This window comes from Biomphalaria glabrata, chromosome 11 (assembly GCF_947242115.1).
Source record: "Biomphalaria glabrata chromosome 11, xgBioGlab47.1, whole genome shotgun sequence".
NCBI classification, from domain to species: domain Eukaryota; kingdom Metazoa; phylum Mollusca; class Gastropoda; family Planorbidae; genus Biomphalaria; species Biomphalaria glabrata.
Window position 1 is genome coordinate 36,984,749 of NC_074721.1, and position 20,830 is coordinate 37,005,578.

At 36.1% G+C, this 20,830-nt stretch overlaps 1 protein-coding gene across 1 annotated transcript; it reads left to right on the top strand.

Moving 5' to 3' along the window:
* The first annotated feature begins 5,818 nt into the window (after window positions 1-5,818).
* On the top strand, window positions 5,819-18,509 carry LOC106080336 (perlucin-like). Its single transcript, XM_056045724.1, has 2 exons — window positions 5,819-6,119; window positions 16,734-18,509. Exons 1-2 carry the CDS (start codon window positions 6,053-6,055, stop codon window positions 17,273-17,275), a joined length of 609 nt encoding a protein of 202 aa, XP_055901699.1. The 5' UTR covers window positions 5,819-6,052; the 3' UTR covers window positions 17,276-18,509.
* Window positions 18,510-20,830: the final 2,321 nt, after the last annotated feature.

The window sequence follows — 20,830 nt, forward strand, 5'->3', positions numbered from 1 at the left end:
GTAGGCCTCATTGAATTCTCTTTTTATCGACTTGTATTTTTTTTTATAATTAAAAAAATATATACAATATTTTAAAGAAATTTAATAAGAAATATTTTATGTTTATGATTTTGTGTTTGAGTTTATTAGTCAAACTTTTTTTTGCGTTTAGGAATAAGAAATTTTAGATTTTTCTTAACCACTCTTAAGTCCCAGTAAACTTGATTCACTTCTGACAATTAATTCCTTTTTTTTTTAATTTTGAAGATGTGAAATTAAATATATTTATAGAAGTTGTTAAATTATTTTAATTCATTTGATTTCATTGTGGGCTTTGATGGCATTACTGGGTGGTGTTTGCAATTTGCAGGGTGTTGAGTTCAAATCCAGGTGAAAACAATGATTTGAGTTGGATCGTAGCACTCCCTTGACCCCACCCCACTCCACCTGACAAGCGTTGGAGAAAGTAACGGAGGTTGGTCGTTGTGCTGACCACAAGACACTCTCGATGACCGTAGAACATAGAAACAGAAAAAAATATATATATATAACCTTTTCCCACTAAATGTCAATGTCTGAAAAGGGTAATTTTTTAATCTAGTTATATTCTATTCGTATTAAATAAGTTCCAGCGGTTTCAAATCTTTTTATAATTCAACCTTAGATGAAAGAGAATAATGCAAAAAAATTTTAAACACCCCACAGTTACAATAAGATATGTTTCACAAGTCCAGATAGAAAATGTATTGTTTAGCCAAACTGAAATTGTTAATATTAATCATGATTTCAAGACGGATCCGCCCATTGATTTTGGCTGAAAAAAGTAACATTGTAAGGAAAGTTTTCTAGGTCTGCATGATGAAAGTAAAGTTCCCTGTTTAGACCTTGCCATCTATGTGACAGATGATGTTACGGTCATCTGTTTTTTTTTTTGGTTAACGGTTAACGATCACGGTGTCATGTGGCCGGCACAAGGACCTACTGTCTTTGCTTTCCCCAACAAGAGTTGGTTGAACTCAGGGGCGCCGTAAAAAAAAAAACCCGAAACTAAAAATCCGAGTTGCAGAGTTTTAAAACCCAGAACCCAGTTTGGAAGCCAAGCGCTTATCCATTCAGCCAACGCCTCACCCTCCCTGCTTGATTACCTATCAGAGTGATTACCCCCATCTTTTTAGTGAGTTTGGACCATCTTAAGCTTAAAGGGCCTTATAAAGGCTACATTACTTTTAAGGAAAGATGTTGGTACTGAAGTCTAGATCTGAATTCTTGAAGACAAAACTATTTTTGAGTGCAATTATACAGATCTAGAATACTAAAAAAATAAATGCAATGGTCTTCTTTAGATAGATAAAAATAATATATAAATATATGTGTGGGAAGCGTGGTCGTGCGCTTGAACTGGGCTTGGCTTGGTACCTAGAAGTGAGCTCGAGGTTCGACACCCGACTCGGACAGAGTTGTGTTTACTGAGCGCCTAAAGGCAGCAAGGAAAACCAACTCCTAGATACCCCCCCCCCCCAACTGGTCCACAAATGAGATTGGACCAAAGCGCTCTGAGCATGCTATAAGCATGAAAGTAGCGCTCTATAAAAGCTATAATAATAATATGTGTGTAATAAGTATGTTCTGCATTATAACCTCTCAGAGTAATTGCCAACATTTTAATAGGGACAGCGCACACAGAAGACTCACAATCGCCCTGATAAAGGTCCAAATGGAGGATGTTCCTTAGGTAGACAAGATCTGAAAAATTAGGAATAAATTAGAAAACAAAACGTATTCCTCTTGACAAAGCTTAAGTCAACTTCTCTGTCTTTCTGGTAAAAGTCTGTACACGTTATTTCTCTGACAGTCATTCACATATTAAGCTGAAATTTGACACATTTCTTTTAATTGACAATACAAGAATCAATTTGAAAAATTAACCAATTACTACATTAAATATTGGTATTTAATTATTTTGTTTGGTATCTCGAACAAGGGAAAGAAATCGTACCTTGACTTAAGTGGTGGTATAAGTTGAACTAATACCCTTTAAAGGTTGCCGCTTTAGAGTATGTTTAAACAAACAATAGATAACTACACAATCTGCACTGTCATTACCATCTCACTAGCAGAGTGGTTAGAGTGGCAGCTTGGAGAGGCCTGAGCCATGAGTTTGAATTCAGGTCGTTTCTCCCCCCCCCCTTTTTTTTAATTAAATGCTTTCAAGAAACGAGGTCTAAAAAGAGTACTAAACTATTGTCATAACCCGGGACCTTTTACTAATAGGAAAGACTTTTTCTAGAGGTTATGAATGACAGATTAGTCTTTAGCCAACTCTGTAGATCTTTTGGTCATCCATCAATTAGATCAGGGGTGGCCACATGCGGCCCGCCGGAGTGCTTCATGTGGCCCGCTGACACCTTAAGAATTCAGGTATGCACACACATTACACATATAAAAATGCAAATATATTAAAAATAAATAATGGTAAATATCAATAGAAATTATTCAATTTTTAAAATTCTTATCACTCATAATGAAGAGACTAAAGAAATATTCTCTAAACGTCATTCTAAAAAGTTTAAAGTAAACGAAGATTATTTTCAATGGCAATATTTCGAAAAATTCACTCAAAGACACAAGCCCAGGCCAGAATTTATTCAATGCCATGAAGAACTGTGTTGAAAATGTTGGGTTGGCTTGTACAATATGGCAAGGGTAACAACTGATGGAGTCCGTGTTTTGACTTAGAAAAACAGGCTTTGTATAATATAAAAAAACAATATCCCAAAAATAAACTTCTAACGGGAATTTTACAGAAAGCTGCATTGAATTTCAAATGGCGTAGTGCCAACATCAACGCCAGTAATGAAATTATTGGCGTAGGGCCGACCTAAAGTAAAGGTAAATAAGGCAGCTACTTAGGGCACTTGAATGACAGGGGTCCTCTCGCAGGATACATGATTAATTGTTATAGAAAAGAATTAGCGAAAAATTATCTAAGGCCGGCTCTGACTGGCAGTTCCAAGAAGAACCTGAAGATATAGAAACAAAACATTCCGATGTTCGGTGACAGTAGAATCAGCTGGCCTAGCCATTAGAAGAATATGCAATCTCAAGGAAGAAATTGTTAGATTCCTTGAAGGACATTGACTGTGACTTTGTTTCTAATATTTCTAATGAAGAGTTGAAGACAGACTTCATGTTTATCATCGGAAGCATTGCAATTGGTTGTTTGCACATGAAATGTATGTGCATCTTAAATCTTTTCAAACAAAGCTATTCCATTTCCTGAGGCCAGCAAGTGAAATCGGGTTTTTGTCATTTTCCTTAGCTGAAAGGTGAAACTATTTCTAGTGAGATGGTTGAAAAGTACAAGACTAATGTGGATTCCTTGATTGTGGAATTTAAAAGCCAATTTTAAGACGTCAAAAAATTGAAACAGTTTTCTATACCCTCAGCTTAACATTTAGCGCAGAAGCTGATTCAGCTCCAGAATTATAACTCCAAGCAAAGTTTGACCTGAAAGACAAGTTCCTGTTAGTTCCAGGAGCTTCATGGTGCCAGAAGCTGTATATCAACACTATAGAAAACTTTACTGCTAAACTTTCATATTTTTGGAACCAATTCATCTGTGAACATGTCATGCTTATTGACTGTAATTTGACAGCAGCCACAAGAAAAAAAACAACTAGTAAGCTAGTTCCACGGTTCCGGAACATGCACGAGAATAAACACTTAAATACTTCACAAAAAGTACAACTGGACATTTGTGGTGAAAATTAGAAAGTAAAATGACAATAGCAAAATTAAAGAAAATGTTTTCGTAAAATGAGTTCAAGAAATTGCTAACTCTTGAAGTAATTCCTCAATTGGAAGTGCAAAATAAACACTATATATTTATGCGACCCCCCAGTCGTCAACTTTTTTTTTAATGCGGCCCTCGGTAGATTATCATTGTATGACAACTTTTAGACAACATTTTATAACAATCAGTTCATTGAGTACTTAAAAAAAGTATTTTATAAAATGTCACACAGCCTTACAATACAATCAATCAGGAATATGGGAAACGGAATTTTGTTTACAAATTGGTTATAACTGAAAGCTAATAGTCAGACTTTGCAGATCATTCATGCATTAAACATTTGGCACAAAGGCGTAGTTAGGGTATTTGATGCCCTGAGAGGGAGCTCCTCGTAATGCCTTCCAAAGCCAAACCAAAAAATAAAAACTAAACATAACAGCCAAAACATTTCCCCCGTAGATTTCCATGACTTTTTCGTAAACTTTGCAATTTTAGGAGATTTCAAGGAGCTCCTGGTAAATCAGGAGGCCGCGGGAATTCTGTTATAAGTTTTAAAAATGGTTTAATTAAATAATTTACACCTAAAATTAGTGCTTATCCTTTGGATGGCTGCTTGGTCTTGCGGTTTGCGCACTGGACTGTCGTTCAGATTTATCGATTGTCCAGGGTTCAAACCCTGCCCGCTCCCATCCCCCTTCGTCCTGCGGGAGGTTTGGACCTGGACGTGTAAAAGGTTAGAAAGAATTGAGGAAATTATTAAAGTAGCTGGATAAATAAATGTTTAATTTATATTTCAAATAGAATAGCTTGTACGATGAGTAGTTTTAAATGAGAAAATGAGTCCTTAGTTTGATGCCCCTCATCACTTGATGCTACGTGCGGCACGCACCATCCTAACATAGCTAGCTACTCCCCTTGATTTTGCAATTCTAGCAATTGAGCGTGATCTATGTAGAAACATAATTTTAACGATATACAGTATGACTTCGCAACACGTAAGGCTCTTAAAGTTAGTTTGATCGTGATTGTATATTTAGTAATGAATAAATTAAATGCAAAGACTAATTTATTTTCTAGTACAAACTCTTCATTTTCACTTGTTATCCGTATCCCTACCCAAACCGGGCCCCGCGCAATCCGTTTAGCATAGGGCCCTGCAATGGTTAGGGCCGGCCCTTGGTAAATGTATTTTTAAAGACCAGGACTAGGATTGCTTTATATATCTTTATGGAAAGTTTTTTGTGTGATTACAAAGATTTTTTCGGGGGGGGGGGATGGCTGAGTGGTTAAGCGCTTGGCTTCTGAACCTGGAGCCCTGAGTTTGAATCCCTGTCAAGATTGGCATTTTGAATGTTGGGGTTTTTATGGCGCTCCCTTTAATTCACCCAACTCTAATGGGTACGTGACTTTAGTTTGGGAAAAATAAAGACGGTTGCTCGTAGTGCTGGCCACATGAAACCTTTCAAGTTAACTTTAGGCCAAATAAACAGATGACCTTATCATTATCTGCCCCATAGCTCGCAAGGTCTGAATGGGGAACTTTATAAAGATTATTTTGTAATTGAAACCTACAACATTCCACAAACGTGAACAGACAAAACACAGAGAAGTTCACTGAATGACCCTGTCCTGATGCTTCCCTTGTCAATGAGCAGCACTGATATAGTCTGACAACCGTAAGGAGCAAACACGTTTCTGCACCAGTTCGTCCCAGACTTGATTGACAGGAAGTAGACCACTTCGCGGCTTGATGTACGGTAGTTTGAATGGAGCGAGATATTTTACCACTTTGATTCGAAGTAGAACAGGAAGCTTAGTGTGGAAAATATTAATAGGAAAGGGAAACAAAGATTTTTGTGCTATTTCTAGAGATAACTCAGCGTGCAAAGCAAGGCCGGATTTAAGTAGTTCTAAGAGGCGCTGCACTTAAAGGAGGAGGGACATTTACATTTTAAAAAATCTATTATACGCATTTTATTATTAAATATAAGTTTTAGATTTATTGATATTATATTAAAGCTTAAAGAGGCGGGGGGGGGAGGGGGCTCAACAGGGCCACTTATACTACCAATGAAATGTAATTAAACTTTATGCATCTGTATAGAACAAAAATTAGTCACAACTGTTAAAGAACCTATGAAGTAGCTTTGACTTAGGATGCATCATGGACTGAAATCACTCTAGATAAGTTTTTACAACACGGATATATTTAACAAAACTTGAATAAAAGTAAATATCGCCTGGTTTATTCACAACTTGAACCTAACCAAGAATACAACAATGTACCAGTCTCGTACTTCGCGGCTGCTGGTCCTTCTATCATCACTCGAACTTCTTAGTTCTATCGGTATGTGTTCGATTTACATAATATTTGCATTATATTCTAGTTGACTTAACAATATTTAATTATCTTATGTGATTAATTACAAACATTCTTTAAGATAAAGTAGATATGTACGCTATTTTTTGTTTATTGATTAGCAAACGGTGAAAAATAAAAGTCTTAAAAAATTACAAGAAAGGTTCAATCCGTAAGGTGTTACCTACAACTTTGAGCGGGTGTAAAAATAAACTCAATGCAATATATTGAATAAGACTTGCATATCTTGATATTCTATAAACTTTTTAGAAAAAGCTAATAATATTCTACGTACATGTGTAAACTGGTACGACATTCTAAAAAACATTTTGAAAAACATACAACTTATATTAAGTGTAATTGTATCAATTAGTTGGGATCAGTCGTGTTGCCACGCGACAAACTGCCTTAGACATAATAAAACTATGCGACTAGAAAATATTTGTATCAATCGTTATTATTTAGTTTATAGTTTTCTCAATGCGCTATGATTCTATCACTTGTCTGGACCAGTAGTGAAAGGGGGAGGGAAGAAGGGTCTTGTCGTACTTTAACATAACAAAAACCATGCTAAATATAGAGCTTTATTACGCTGAATGACAAACAACTGCACACATAGTAAAGATCACAACATATATATATATATATGGCCAGTACACAGTCTTACATATGTAAACAAACACTAGGGGCAACAATCGAATAAACAAATTCCCGACATTCACCCCACGTTTAAATTTTATACATATAACACAACAACAGATTGTCAAAGCAAAATACAATGATGAATAAATAGAAATATCTAAACACATCTGCATTACTGGTTGATAGCAAAGTGTTTATCAAACACATTAGTCAGTTAAACCCTGTAATTGGGTTTTAATTTCTTTTCTCTTACGTTGAATCGGCAGGTTGGATTGGTTCAACAAAGTTACTTGGCGATGGTCGGGGCTTTAACCAAGTCCACTTCCCACGTTAAGATTGACGCGGTTGATTGGTTAGCAGGAGGGTTCAGAGTAGAGTTCTCTGCTCTGTTTTTTGTTTCGCTTTGAAGTGAGGGTGTCGCATTCCTGAACGAACCGTCTCTCAGCACAAAGGGTCTTACATTTTCTGTGAAACAGTCCTTTTTTGGGTGGCGCCAACAATCTTAAAGAAACTGTTTCTTATCGGCCCGTAGTCTCTCATGTGGAGTTTTATTCGTCGCCGTACAAAGAAGTGACCGAATTGAGTGCAACGCGTCTTGCAGTACTAGTTCCTATTGAGATGTAATCAAGTCCTGGGAGTGTAAGGCTAAAGTTATAGCCATACATCTCTATTTGGCCATTCCCTCTAGGATTGTAAGCAGTGGTCCTGCTCGTAGCCACCCCTCTTTCGTTAAGGTACTTCTGTACTTCAGTAGACATAAAGGAAGTACCTCTGTCGGTATGGACATAGGAAGGTAGCCCGAATAAGGCGAACAACTCATTTAGGCATTTAACAACAGTAGCAGATGACATATCTGGGAATGCAAAGGCAAAAGGGAACCTAGAGAATTCGTCGATCGTGGTAAGCAGATATTTATTGCGTGAGTTGGAAGGAAGAGGCCCCTTAAAGCCCATGCTTATTCTTTCGAATGGCTGAGTGGCTTTGATTAATTGTCCTATTGGTTGCCTAAAGAATCGAGATTTAAGTTCAGCACATATCTGGCCATGTTTGATCACTGTTCTGGCGTCATCGCAAGACAAAAGTAAAATTTTGATCTCACGAAATGTAGCATCCGAGTAACACCAGGGTGAGACACACTATTGTGGAGTAACTTTAAGTCGTTACGTGACATTGCGGGTAAGTAGCGATTTCTGCTGAAAGTGTCGGTAGCTGTGTTCTGTGTACCTGGTATATAAACGACGTCCTAGTGAAAGCAGGATAGCTCTAACCTCCACCTTTGAATCTTCTCATTCTTGATCTTGCCTTTATTTTGTCTACAATACATAAAGGACTCGGATCGCTGGTCTGTGACAAGGGTAAAGGGTCTTCAGATAAGAGAGTGTTTCCACTTTCTCAAAGATTCTACTATTGCATACGCTTCTTTTTTTAACGATGAGTGCCTTCTTTTGCTTTGCGATAGTATCCGGGAAAAGAAGGAACAGGCCGGCCATCTTGGTTAAGTGTAGCTGTTATAGCTATGTCAGACGCATCTGTCTCCACTGTTAGCGGGCGATTGTAATCTATGGTGTAAACAGCGGATTTCTTGAGCTCGTCCTTTAGGTCCTGGAATGTTTGTTTGACTTCCTCAGGGGCAGGAAATCGTTTATTTCTAGCTAAGAGGCTGATTTTGTCTGAAAAGTTAGAAATCCATAGAGAAAAATAAGCCAGAAGGCCCACTATTCGTTTCTGTTCTCGCAGGTTCGACGAAGCATTTAATCCCCCTCAAGGCTCTGAATTTGGATTTTGAAGGTTCTATTACTTTTGGTCTTTTAGTAGTCTCTGAATCTCAGCATTAATAAAATAAGTGTGTTGTAGTGAGTGTCTGCGTGACTTAGTTGCCACTGGGGTGCAGTTTGGAGTTAAGTTACCAAAAAGACTAGGCGCCTCTACTTTAGCTGGTCTAAGGGTACTTACACACAGGGGTGGTCTCTTTCCACTAAAGGGAATCTGTTGATACTCGTGTAGGCTTATGAAATCCAAACCTAGAATAATATCTGAACATAATCCATCTCAAAGTGACAGTTTAATATTTTCATATGTTTCATCTTTGAGTCGAATGGTTGCAAAGGTATGGCCTTCAGTAACTCGAGACAAGTGAGTAGAAGTCATAAATATTCTGTCCAGGGAGGTTTTTATCGGACATTTGTGACTCCTGGCAACTCGAGCTGATACATAACTCTCACAGCTTCCAGTGTCTATCAAGGCTTTAAGTGGCACCTCAAGCTTTTGAAGAAAGGCGTCAATACCTTGACCCTGTTCTTGTCTACACGTGGCTAACTTGTGCCTTGCGAATACTTCGTTCTTAGGCTGTACATAGATGTTATTTAGTGACTGCATTGCATCTTCATACGTTTCTATGTCACTTATCATCTGGTACACCGATGGCGAAATGTAGTTAATTAATAGCTTCTTGTTATCAATGTTTTCTATGGTAACAACAGACAAAAAGTTTTTAAAGGTTTCATAATAGTGTAGCCACTTTTCTGATGCTTGTGAAGCGGTACGCTCAACATCAAACCTTTCCGGTCGAAACAGTCTATCCATGTCTAGAATCAATACCACACCTCGTAGATTCAGTGTAGTAAATTGTCGTGCTTTAGCATAATAAAAACCGTCTTACATATAGAGCTTTATTGCATTGAATGACAAACAACTGCGCACATAGTAAAGGTCACAACACGAAATATGGTCAGTACACAGTCTAACAAATGTTAACAAACACTAGGGACGACAATTGAATAAACAAATTCACGACAGGGGTATCTTGTTGAATGTTTGCATTATTGTTTTTTAGATGCCAAAAAATGTTCCCTAAGGGTTCAAGAGTTCTTAAGGGGACTAATTCCTCTTATTCTACAACATCTGCCTAGAACGGGTTCTTCCCCTTGTTCATGATATGAAACAAAATAATTAATTAACAATAGGTAATTAACTAATTGTTTATTTTTTATTATTACTATTATTGATTCTTGTGTTGTCAGGTAAAAGAAATAATTATGCTAAATTTCAGCTTGATCCGAAATAAGGTGTTTTACATTTTCAAAAAAAGGTCTCTTAAAATTGAGGCCTGGTTGCTGCTAAACTGAAGGGGATTCAAATCCTTAACTCACTGACTTTAATTATACATGAAAAGTGTAATTAACGCGTTATACAGATCTGAATCAGCCAAGAAAACCAACGACTTAGCAGAGTTTAAGTCATTAACATGCATGACTTATTGACCTAGGATCACGTGTAGGACGTAATTATCTTCTCTCTAGAAGTAACGTCTGTAGTCTATAAAACTATGAAAATTATTTTTAGCATTGTTTTTTTATAATTGTACCTTTTTGTTTTTCTTGTCTAGTATAATTAAAAAGTAAAGTCCCTGTTTCAGACCATACGATCTAGAGGGCCAAAGATGTAAAGGTCATTCCGTTTTTTTTGGGCAATGGTTAACGAGCAGGGTGTCACGTGGCCAGCACAACGACCAACTAAAGCAATGTACCCATTAGTGTTGATTGATTCAGGGGCGCCTTAAGAATCCCAAGATTTGAACCCAGGACCCCAGGAGGTTAAGCCAAGCTCTTGACCACTCAGTCAGCGCGCATCCACCTCTGGTATAATTAGATCTACATACATTCTTTATACTTTGTTCCAGTTAACACAGATGGACAATTTAATAACGACCGTCCCAAGTTAGACCTTGAGAATGCTATGAAGGTCCTGTTTCAACAACGCAAGTACAATTGTTCCTACTCGTGGATTGCCAGTGGGAATAGAGAGAAGGCTTAAGGCACTTCAAAAAAGCTCAAGTGAACTAAAATCTTTATTATTTCACACTCCTTTGAGCCACAATGACAAAACGTATCTAATCTCTAAGTTTCCTTACCAAAGTTCTGATGAAGCCAAGACATACTGCACAGCTTTTGGCGGCTACCTGGCCGAAATTGATGACAAAAGCGAGTACGCTGCCCTCCAAAGATTCGTAAATAGTACATCAAATGTAGAAATGGTTCTAATCGCAGGAACAGACGCCTCAAAAGAAGAAAAAATTAAAATGTTACTAGTTTATATAAAAGAATACCATTATTTTGGAAATAAAATATTTTATATCATATTATTTTTTGAAGCCGTAAAAACTCTTTGCATTAATATTTAATAAATATACAGAGAATTTGACTCCCTTTCTAATAGAGTATTACCTGTTTTTTTACTATTCGTAGTATTTACAAATTGGTGTAATTTTTATGAAAAATTGCCATAACACTATACGAATACGAATCAATTTCAGAAGAAAAAATGTTGCTGGTAAGCTTTCCACTTTTAGCTATCATGAAACTAGATTTTCAATGTCTTGTAAGTTTTTTACATCTATATTTGACGTACGGACAGTCCACCCAAAACTAACAGAATCTCTTCCTTTTTCGGGCGTATCACTGCTGGGCCACGTTGACATTAATTAATACACTTTCTCGGTATTTGGGCCATATAGAACATTTAATAATATTAGCCCATATCGTGCCAAGGTACACTAAATGCACAATGTCATAGTATATGAATACTTATTTGTAGATTTGTGTCTTATAGTATTTCTCGTCAGTTGTTAAGAGTAACAAAAAAACTAAAACAAATTAATTCCACTTATCTTATTCATGGCAAACCAGTATCACAGACTAAAAACGCAAAATACCTAGGTGTTATAATAAATGAAAAACTGTCATGGAATCCACATATTGATGAAACTACAAAAAAAATCAAACAAAGCATTAGGATTTATTAAAAGAAATTTCTATAAATCAAATAAGAACATAAAACTAAAATGTTACTTAACCTTGGTTAGGCCAATAATAGAATATGCATCCTCCCTTTGGGACCTCTCAACTCAAGAAAACATTAAGAAACTGGAACAGACACAAAATAGAGCAGTGAGATTTATAACAAACGAATATTCACATTTGACTAGAGTAACACCTTTAGTAAAATCACTAAATTTAGAAAGCCTTCAGGACAGAAGGCTCAAAAGTAAAGTAGCAATCATACATAAAACACTGAACCATAATCTTCAAATACAAAAACAAAATTTAATAAAATACTCTGAAAGATAAAGGCACATTCCTCGTCCCATATGCTAGGACAAATTTGTACAAATACTCCTTCTTCCCTAGTGCTATTAGAGCATGGAATGGGTTGCCTGAGCTAGCCAGGAAAACCGGTGACTTGGCAGAATTTAAGTCATTGGTTAATATGCATGACTAAATGCATGACGCGTAGGACGTAATCATCTTCTTTTTTGAAGTAACGTCTGTATTATATAAGATAAGATAAGATTTTCTAATTTAATCCTTTTACCAGGAAATTGAAACTAACTGCCATAAAATTTAACGCATTTTACAACTTTTTGTCAGCTTTAATTTTCTTTTTTTTTTTCAATATTGTATAATCTAGAACGTATCAAGTTTTAAAAATGGATATTGAGAGCCAGATGCAATTTAAAATTGTTTAAAAAGATATCTATCGCGGACGACAGCTTCTAAATCTACAAAAATACACACACTGTTGAAAACTTCTAAGAACAATAACTAAAGCCCGGTCGTGCGTGCGCGTTGGAGTGTCGTTCGGACTTATCGATGGTCCTGGGTTCAAACCCTGCCCTCTCCCATCCCCCATCGTCCTGCGGTAGGTGTGGGCTAGGAAGAAAATTATCTTCATCTCTAAAGGAACATCCGAAACATGTAAAACATTTTATAAACAAAAAGACAACAGGCTTTTCAGCGAGATAAACAGACTTCAAGTGCACTCAATACAACAGGCGTTAGGCTACAACACGCTGTTAATGAAACGTTGATGTTATTTTTCTGCGATAGTGTATTAGCGGATGTATAGTCGAGTGGCATAAACCTCTTGACTACTTTTCTAGAAAGGGGGAAAGGCGAGATCAAGCTAAGCTATTCTCCAAGATACTTGCTCCTCCCCATACGGCCGTAAAAGAGATGAAATTGCTATAGCATAAAAGATGAGATTGCAATAGCATGAAAGGTGAGATTGCTATAGCATGAAATATGACATTTCTATAGCATAAGAGATGAAATTGCTATAGCATGAAAGGTGAGATTGCAATAGCATGAAATATGACATTTCTATAGCATGAAAGATGAGATTGCTATACCATGAAATATGACATTTCTATAGCATGAAAGATGAGATTGCTATAGCATGAAATATGAAATTGCTAAAGTATGAAAGATGAAATTGCTATAGCATGAAATATGACATTTCTTTAGCATGAAAGATGAGATTGCTATAGCATGAAAGATGAGATTGCTATAGCATGAAAGATGAGATTGCTATAGCATGAAAGATGAGATTGCTATAGCATGATGGATGAGCTAAACAAGATAGGATTTGATTCAAAATAAAGTAAAAATATGTTTAAACACTGTTATAAAACCAGTATTCTTATTAATCACTCTTGTTATCAAAAAGTATTTCCATGGTTGAGATCCATTTCAGACCAGCATTATTATTAACAAAATTTTAAATTAACCTGAAATATTATTAAGATTAAGAAGTATTGCTATTAGGTGATCTCGTTGTATCGATACAATATTTCAATTTATTGGCAATGTTATTAACCATCATCGATACAGTATTTTAGACTGCTGGCAATATTATAAACCATTATCCCTAGTCTTTAACAAAGATTTAAAACCCCTTTAAAAAAAATTGTTTCACTGAATATGTATATGTGTACCTGTGTGTTTCTTCATTGATGGACCCATTTCATCGCTTCCAACCCAGTTAGTTTTAAACATTGAGAATGTCACCAAAAAAAAAAAAAAAAGTTTTTAACAAATATTATTTTTTAAAAATCCTGGTTAAGTGCATGTATAAATCTACTCAGACTTTTAAAATTCTAGTTTGTTGATACAGCTCCATTCATGGAAAATTTAAACAACATTGTCTAGTCTACATCATTGGATCTAGATATTCGGAGTAGGAATATCTAGTTTGGTGATATGCCTATAGATCAAGACTCAAAATATTCCTGAAGATTTATTTATTTCTTAAGCTCTTTAATGAAGACATGCTTGAATTCCCCTCTGACGTATGTGTGTAAGACATGCTTGAATACCCTCTGACGTATGTCTGTGTGTGTGAAGACATGCTCGAATAACCTCTGACGTATGTGTGTTAAGACATGCTTGAATACCCTCTGACGTATGTCTGTGTGAAGACATGATTGAATACCCACTGACGTATGTCTGTGTAAAGATATGATTGAATACCCTCTGACGTATGTGTGTGTTAAGACATGGTTGAATACACTCTGACGTATGTCTGTGTTAAGACATGATTGAATACTCTCTGACGTATGTGTGTGTTAAGACATGATTGAATACCCTCTGACGAATGTGTGTGTTAAGACATGATTGAATACCCTCTGACGAATGTGTGTGTTAAGACATGGTTAAATACTTTCTGACGTATGTGTGAAGACATGGTTAAATACCCTCTGACGTATGTCTGTGTGAAGACATGATTGAATACACTATGACGTATGTCTGTGTGAAGACATGGTTGAATACCCTTTGACGTATGTGTGTGTTAAGACATGGTTGAATACCCTCTGACGAATGTGTGTGTTAAGACATGGTTGAATACCCTCTGACGTATGTCTGTGTGAAGACATGATTGAATACCCTCTGACGTATTTGTGTGAAGACATGATTGAATACCCTTTGACGTATGTCTGTGTGAAGACATGGTTAAATACCCTCTGACGTATGTCTGTGTGAAGACATGATTGAATACCCTCTGACGTATTTGTGTGAAGACATGATTGAATACCCTTTGACGTATGTGTGTGTGAAGACATGATTGAATACCCTCTGACGTATGTGTGTGTGAAGACATGTAGAAGCTATTTACCTTATTCAATATCAATCAAAATAATTGATTTTCAACAATTAATTGAATGATTGAGTATTTTTAGTGCCCCCGAAAAGGGAAAAGACGCTATTAGTGTTGTGTGGTCTGTTTGTCCATCCCTCGGTCCCGCTTAGATCTCGTAAACTAGAAAAGATAGTAAAAATCCGACATCATAGTATTTTAGACCATTCAACGGCTAGTTTTTTCTTTTCTGAAAGAATCTAATTTTTTAATCAAGTATGCAAGCAGTTTTTTCATAAACAAAACAACATTTTTACAACTATTCACTATTAATAGTAACAAACGTGTAAGGCTATTTAGTAAGGGAGATGATTATTTGCCATATTTTTAACTTATTTATGCAAACGGTTTTAAATTATTTGTAAAAAAAAATTGTTTACAATTGTATTGCTAAGTTCAGTAAGTTCTGTCATACTAACTACTCTATTTACAAAAAAATATTTACTTTTTTTTTAAGAGAACAAATCTGTTTAGTGTGCATATAAGTAAAACATAATTTAAAAACACAATTGATAAGTTTTTTTGTGGTTTTTTTTTTACATTATCGTGTAAACTACAGCACCATACCATTGCCACGGAACACTCAACTAAAGGATTTTTTATTTTTTTTACGGAAATGTTTTTTACTTGAGGATTTGAATGAGAGAATGACCCTTACAAAACAATTAGATCAATTAGATAATCATTATAAGACATCAGTTAGGCCAGTTTGACATGTAAGTTTACATTCACTTTCATCTATCCTTTGGTCTGCACAACCTTCTTTCTCCATTCTTCTCTCTCATTTGTCTTTGATAGAATTTCATTCTGATGTTCTTTCTGAAAATATTGAAATCTGCCTTTTTACCTGCCTTAGTGGACCACTTCGTGGGCCGATTTTGAGTTTGTGTATCATGTTTTGTTAGGTGCTATAACCAATTGCTTAAGTATCAGCTAGATCGGAGAAAGTGTGAGGCAGAAATAGCGTTAACAAATTATTAAAAGGGGACTAAACCCAACAAAATTAGCCATATGTGTGATTACTAGTTTCCCTTGTAGCTATTAAACATAATAATTATTTGCCAGTAATTGTCTAATTAGTTACTTTTCTTTTTTTTTTATTGATTCATGTCTTGTCTATGTCAATGAATAATTGTGCAACAAGACAAGATGAAGCTCAAAGCCCACCTATCATCAACGTAATATCAACGTAATATCAACGTAATATCAACGTAATATCAGCGTAATATCAACGTAATATCAACGAAATATCAACGTAATATCAGCGTAATATCAACGAAATATCAACGAAATATCAACGTAATATCAACGTAATATCAGCGTAATATCAACGTAATATCAACGTAATATCAACGAAATATCAACGTAATATCAACGTAATATCAACGTAATATCAACGTAATATCAACGAAATATCAACGTAAAATCAAAGTAATATCAGCGTGATATCAACGTAATATCAACGTAATATCAACTTAATATCAACGAAATATCAACCTAATTTCAACGTAATATCAACGAAATATCAACGTAATATCAACATAATATCAACTATTAAAGTCTCATCTTGTTGTAACGCTGTCCTGTACATTGCCATCCTGCAAACCATAAATAACGGGACAAGAACACATTGTTAATCTTCTTAATCTTAATCTTATGAAATACAGAATTTAATAAAGAGGATGATTACATCCTACGCGTGTTCCTTGGTCAACCTTGTCATGTATGTTAACCAATGACCTAAATTCTGCTGAGTCACTAGTTTTCCTTGCCGACTCAGGCAACCCATTCTAAGCTTTATTAGCACAAGGGAAGAAGGAGTATTTGTACAAATTTGTCCTAGCACATGGAACAAGGAATGTTTCTTTATTTGTATGTCTTACAGAGTATTTATTAGGGGTTTTTTTTGTTTTGGCCGGGGGGGGGTATTTGAAGATTAGATTTTTAGATTTATAGCTATTTTTTTCTAATTTATTTCATTTAACACAGATGCACAGCTCAATAACGACCGTCCCACGCTAGACCTAGACTTTATCAACGACGCCCTTCTTCAGCAGCATGAAGAGTTGTGCCACTTCGAGTGGTTGACCCTTGAAAACAGAATAGATACGCTCAGGTCTCTGTTGTTTGAAGCTCCTCTGGTCTACAGCAACAAGTACTACGTCATCTCCAAGTTTCCTCACAATGATTCAGTTGAAGCCATGGTATACTGTCAAGCTTTCGGCGGCTACCTGGCGGAAGTGGATGACAACGACGAGTTCAACAAACTTCAGCAATTTTTTCTGAACTCATCTCTTGTCGATTTGGTGTTGATCGCTGGATCTGACGAGTTAAAAGAGGAAACCTGGAAATTTCAGCGCACTGGCGTAGCTCTACCATTTAAGAGCTGGGCCCCAAAAGAGCCAAATAATAAGGAAGGAAAAGAACATTGTTTATGTTTGGATAGGGGTAAAGGTGGTGAAATGAACGATATAACCTGCAGTTTTGTACGAATAGCGAGGTTTATGTGTGAACTACCTGATTCTACATAATAAACAGCTCATAGAACACGTATCAAGACTTTCCTCCTTTTAATCTGTATTCCTATTGATAGACTTTCTTTTTTTCTGCTGTCCAGCTCGTTTACTGATAAAATTTAAGCTTTTTCTGCAGTCTTTGCAAAGGAAATGTAGTGTACTGTTTTTATAATACCTCTATGCAAGTCACAATATCATGGAGGAACCTGGTGGAACCTGGGTGGGTGGAATCTGGACACAAATCTCAAAAATGTCTGTAATGATTTTCCTAGATATTAAACAGTTAATGTGTATCGTATCGTTGGGTTTTTGGGGCCCGGGGGAATTGACCTCTTGGGGGCCCCTTGCATTTTGACATTAGACATCATGACATGAAATAATCTACTTACTAAATATATAGAACTACATTGAAATTGGTACATATATCAGTAAAATTAACAGGAAGTAATCATTAAGAATCTTTAAAGAATAATACCGTTGTTTATTGACGAAATAATGCACAAGTGACAAATCTCATTTCATATTGCTTCAAGTCGTGCTTTCTGTGCAGCAAAGTCATCTATAACTTCATCTACTTTCGTTTTACCGTTTCAAGTGTTTCGAAGGATGAAAAGAAAGAAATTTTAATATCGCAAAAGAACCAAAAAATATTTATCTTGAACGGACTAAAAGTCTTGGGGTATTTCCTCATATACGCATTATTCATTCAAGACTTGAATACCTAAATATTAAAATTTAGGGTATCGTAAGCTAACTTTCGGGGTTAGGTGGCCAATTGCTAAAGTACTTGGCTTCCCAACCGGGAGATCGCGAGTTTAAATCTAGAAGAGACAGGGATTGTAATTTTGGGATTATTAGGGCTCTATGGTCCAATTTTATTTGAGGACCGGTGGGACGTGCGGGGTGGGAGGGGGTATCTGAAAGAAGGTTTTCCGTGCTGACTTTAGGCGCTCAGTAAACTTAACTCGAGCCCTCTTCATAGGTAGCCAAGACAAAATCAAGCGTACTAAACCTCTCGACCACGCTTCCCAATCGTTACACAAAATTATCTTACTGTTTAGTTGGTTTAACGTGTTAGTATAAAACGAGTACAAAATTACACATGAATATTTAGCCAAATTTGACTAACCTTTTTTTATGATGCATGGAGAGTTGCTGTAGATGCCCAACCTTCTGTTTTCATTTTCTATTTTATAATAATTCTCGTTCATTGAAGACTCACTATAAGAATGTATAAAAAAAAATCAAATAAATAATGGTAACATTTTTGTGTTCAAATCGTTTCTTTGTTCCCTAAGAATGCAATCGCCCCCCCTCCATTTCCGACCCACCATTGTTACAATTAAATGCTGTATTTTTATTATTTATTTTTTTTTTGCGGTAAAGAGAAGGGCAACATGTTATGTAGTCAATGTAGTGCCGTTATAATTGCTTCAATTACATTACAATTTAAGTCGACATCAGAGTCTGCCTTAGCAGAGTGCGGGGCCCTGGGCGAGTGTAGGCCTTACGTAGGTACTGTACTATTGACCTTTCACTAATTACATACTGTATTGTAATTGCTCTGCATGAAAGATTTCGTCTTTTGAGACTGACAAACGTAACTAATGATTCAGAAACATTTTGCATGAAAATCAACTGACTAGATAGTATTATTTCTAAAGCAAGCTGGATTCGAAGAATAATATTAAAACAAGATTACAAAGAAAGTTGTATTATCATCACAGGCGGCCCCCATCGAAGTCACTAATGGACAAATGGACCAGGAATATTTAAGTCGGAGTCTTCTTATGATCGTTTAAATTAATCTAATTGTAAAAAAAAATATTTTGTCGGTTTTTTTTTCACATAAAAGCAAACAGGACAGCAATTCGTCTTTGATAAGACTCTTCTAACTCTTCTGGAATAAGTTGAGTAGAGATCCAACTGATCACCTAAAAAGTAGAGTAGAGATCCAACTGATCACCTAAAAAGTAGAGTAGAGATCCAACTGATCACCTAAAAAGTAGAGTAGAGATCCAACTGATCACCTAAAAAGTAGAGTAGAGATCCAACTGATCACCTAAAAAGTAGAGTAGAGATCCAACTGATCACCTAAAAAGTAGAGTAGAGATCCAACTGATCACCTAAAAAGTAGAGTAGAGATCCAACTGATCACCTAAAAAGTAGAGTAGAGATCCAACTGATCACCTAAAAGTAGAGTAGAGATCCAACTGATCACCTAAAAAGTAGAGTAGAGATCCAACTGATCACCTAAAAAGTAGAGTAGAGATCCAACTGATCACCTAAAAAGTAGAGTAGAGATCCAACTGATCACCTAAAAAGTAGAGTAGAGATCCAACTGATCACCTAAAAAGTAGAGTAGAGATCCAACTGATCACCTAAAAAGTAGAGTAGAGATCCAACTGATCACCTAAAAAGTAGAGTAGAGATTCAACTGATCACCTAAAAAGTAGAGTAGAGATCCAACTGATCACCTAAAAAGTAGATTAGAGATCCAACTGATCAACTAAAAAGTAGAGTAGAGATCCAACTGATCACCTAAAAAGTAGAGTAGAGATCAAACTGATCACCTAAAAAGTAGAGTAGAGATCCAACTGATCAACTAAAAAGTAGAGTAGAGATCCAACTGATCACCTAAAAAGTAGAGTAGAGATCCAACTGATCACCTAAAAAGTAGAGTAGAGATCCAACTGATCACCTAAAAAGTAGAGTAGAGATCCAACTGATCACCTAAAAAGTAGAGTAGAGATCCAACTGATCACCTAAAAAGTAGAGTAGAGATCCAACTGATCACCTAAAAAGTAGAGTAGAGATCCAACTGATCACCTAAAAAGTAGAGTAGAGATCCAACTGATCACCTAAAAAGTAGAGTAGAGATTCAACTGATCACCTAAAAAGTAGAGTAGAGATCCAACTGATCACCTAAAAAGTAGATTAGAGATCCAACTGATCAACTAAAAAGTAGAGTAGAGATCCAACTGATCACCTAAAAAGTAGAGTAGAGATCAAACTGATCACCTAAAAAGTAGAGTAGAGATCCAACTGATCAACTAAAAAGTAGAGTAGAGATCCAACTGATCACCTAAAAAGTAGAGTAGCAATCCAACTGATCACCTAAAGAGTAGAGTAGAGATCCAACTGATCACATAAAAAGTAGAGTAGAGATCCAACTGATCACCTAAAAAGTAGAGTAGAGATCCAACTGATCACCTAAAAAGTAGAGTAGAGATCCAACTGATCACCTAAAAAGTAGAGTAGAGATCCAACTGATCACCTAAAAAGTAGAGTAGAGATCCAACTGATCACCTAAAAAGTAGAGTAGAGATCCAACTGATCACCTAAAAAGTAGAGTAGAGATCCAACTGATCAACTAAAAAGTAGAGTAGAGATCCAACTGATCACCTAAAAAGTAGAGTAGAGATCCAACTGATCACCTAAAAAGTAGAGTAGAGATCCAACTGATCACCTAAAAAGTAGAGTAGAGATCCAACTGATCACCTAAAAAGTAGAGTAGAGATCCAACTGATCACCTAAAAAGTAGAGTAGAGATCCAACTGATCACCTAAA

Excerpts from the sequence above, each read along its gene's own strand:
- LOC106080336 (XM_056045724.1), top strand. The coding sequence starts at position 6,053 with ATGTACCAGTCTCGTACTTCGCGGCTGCTGGTCCTTCTATCATCACTC. Across the intron at positions 6,120-16,733 it reads CGAACTTCTTAGTTCTATCG|ATGCACAGCTCAATAACGAC; the intron begins GTATGTGTTCGA and ends CATTTAACACAG.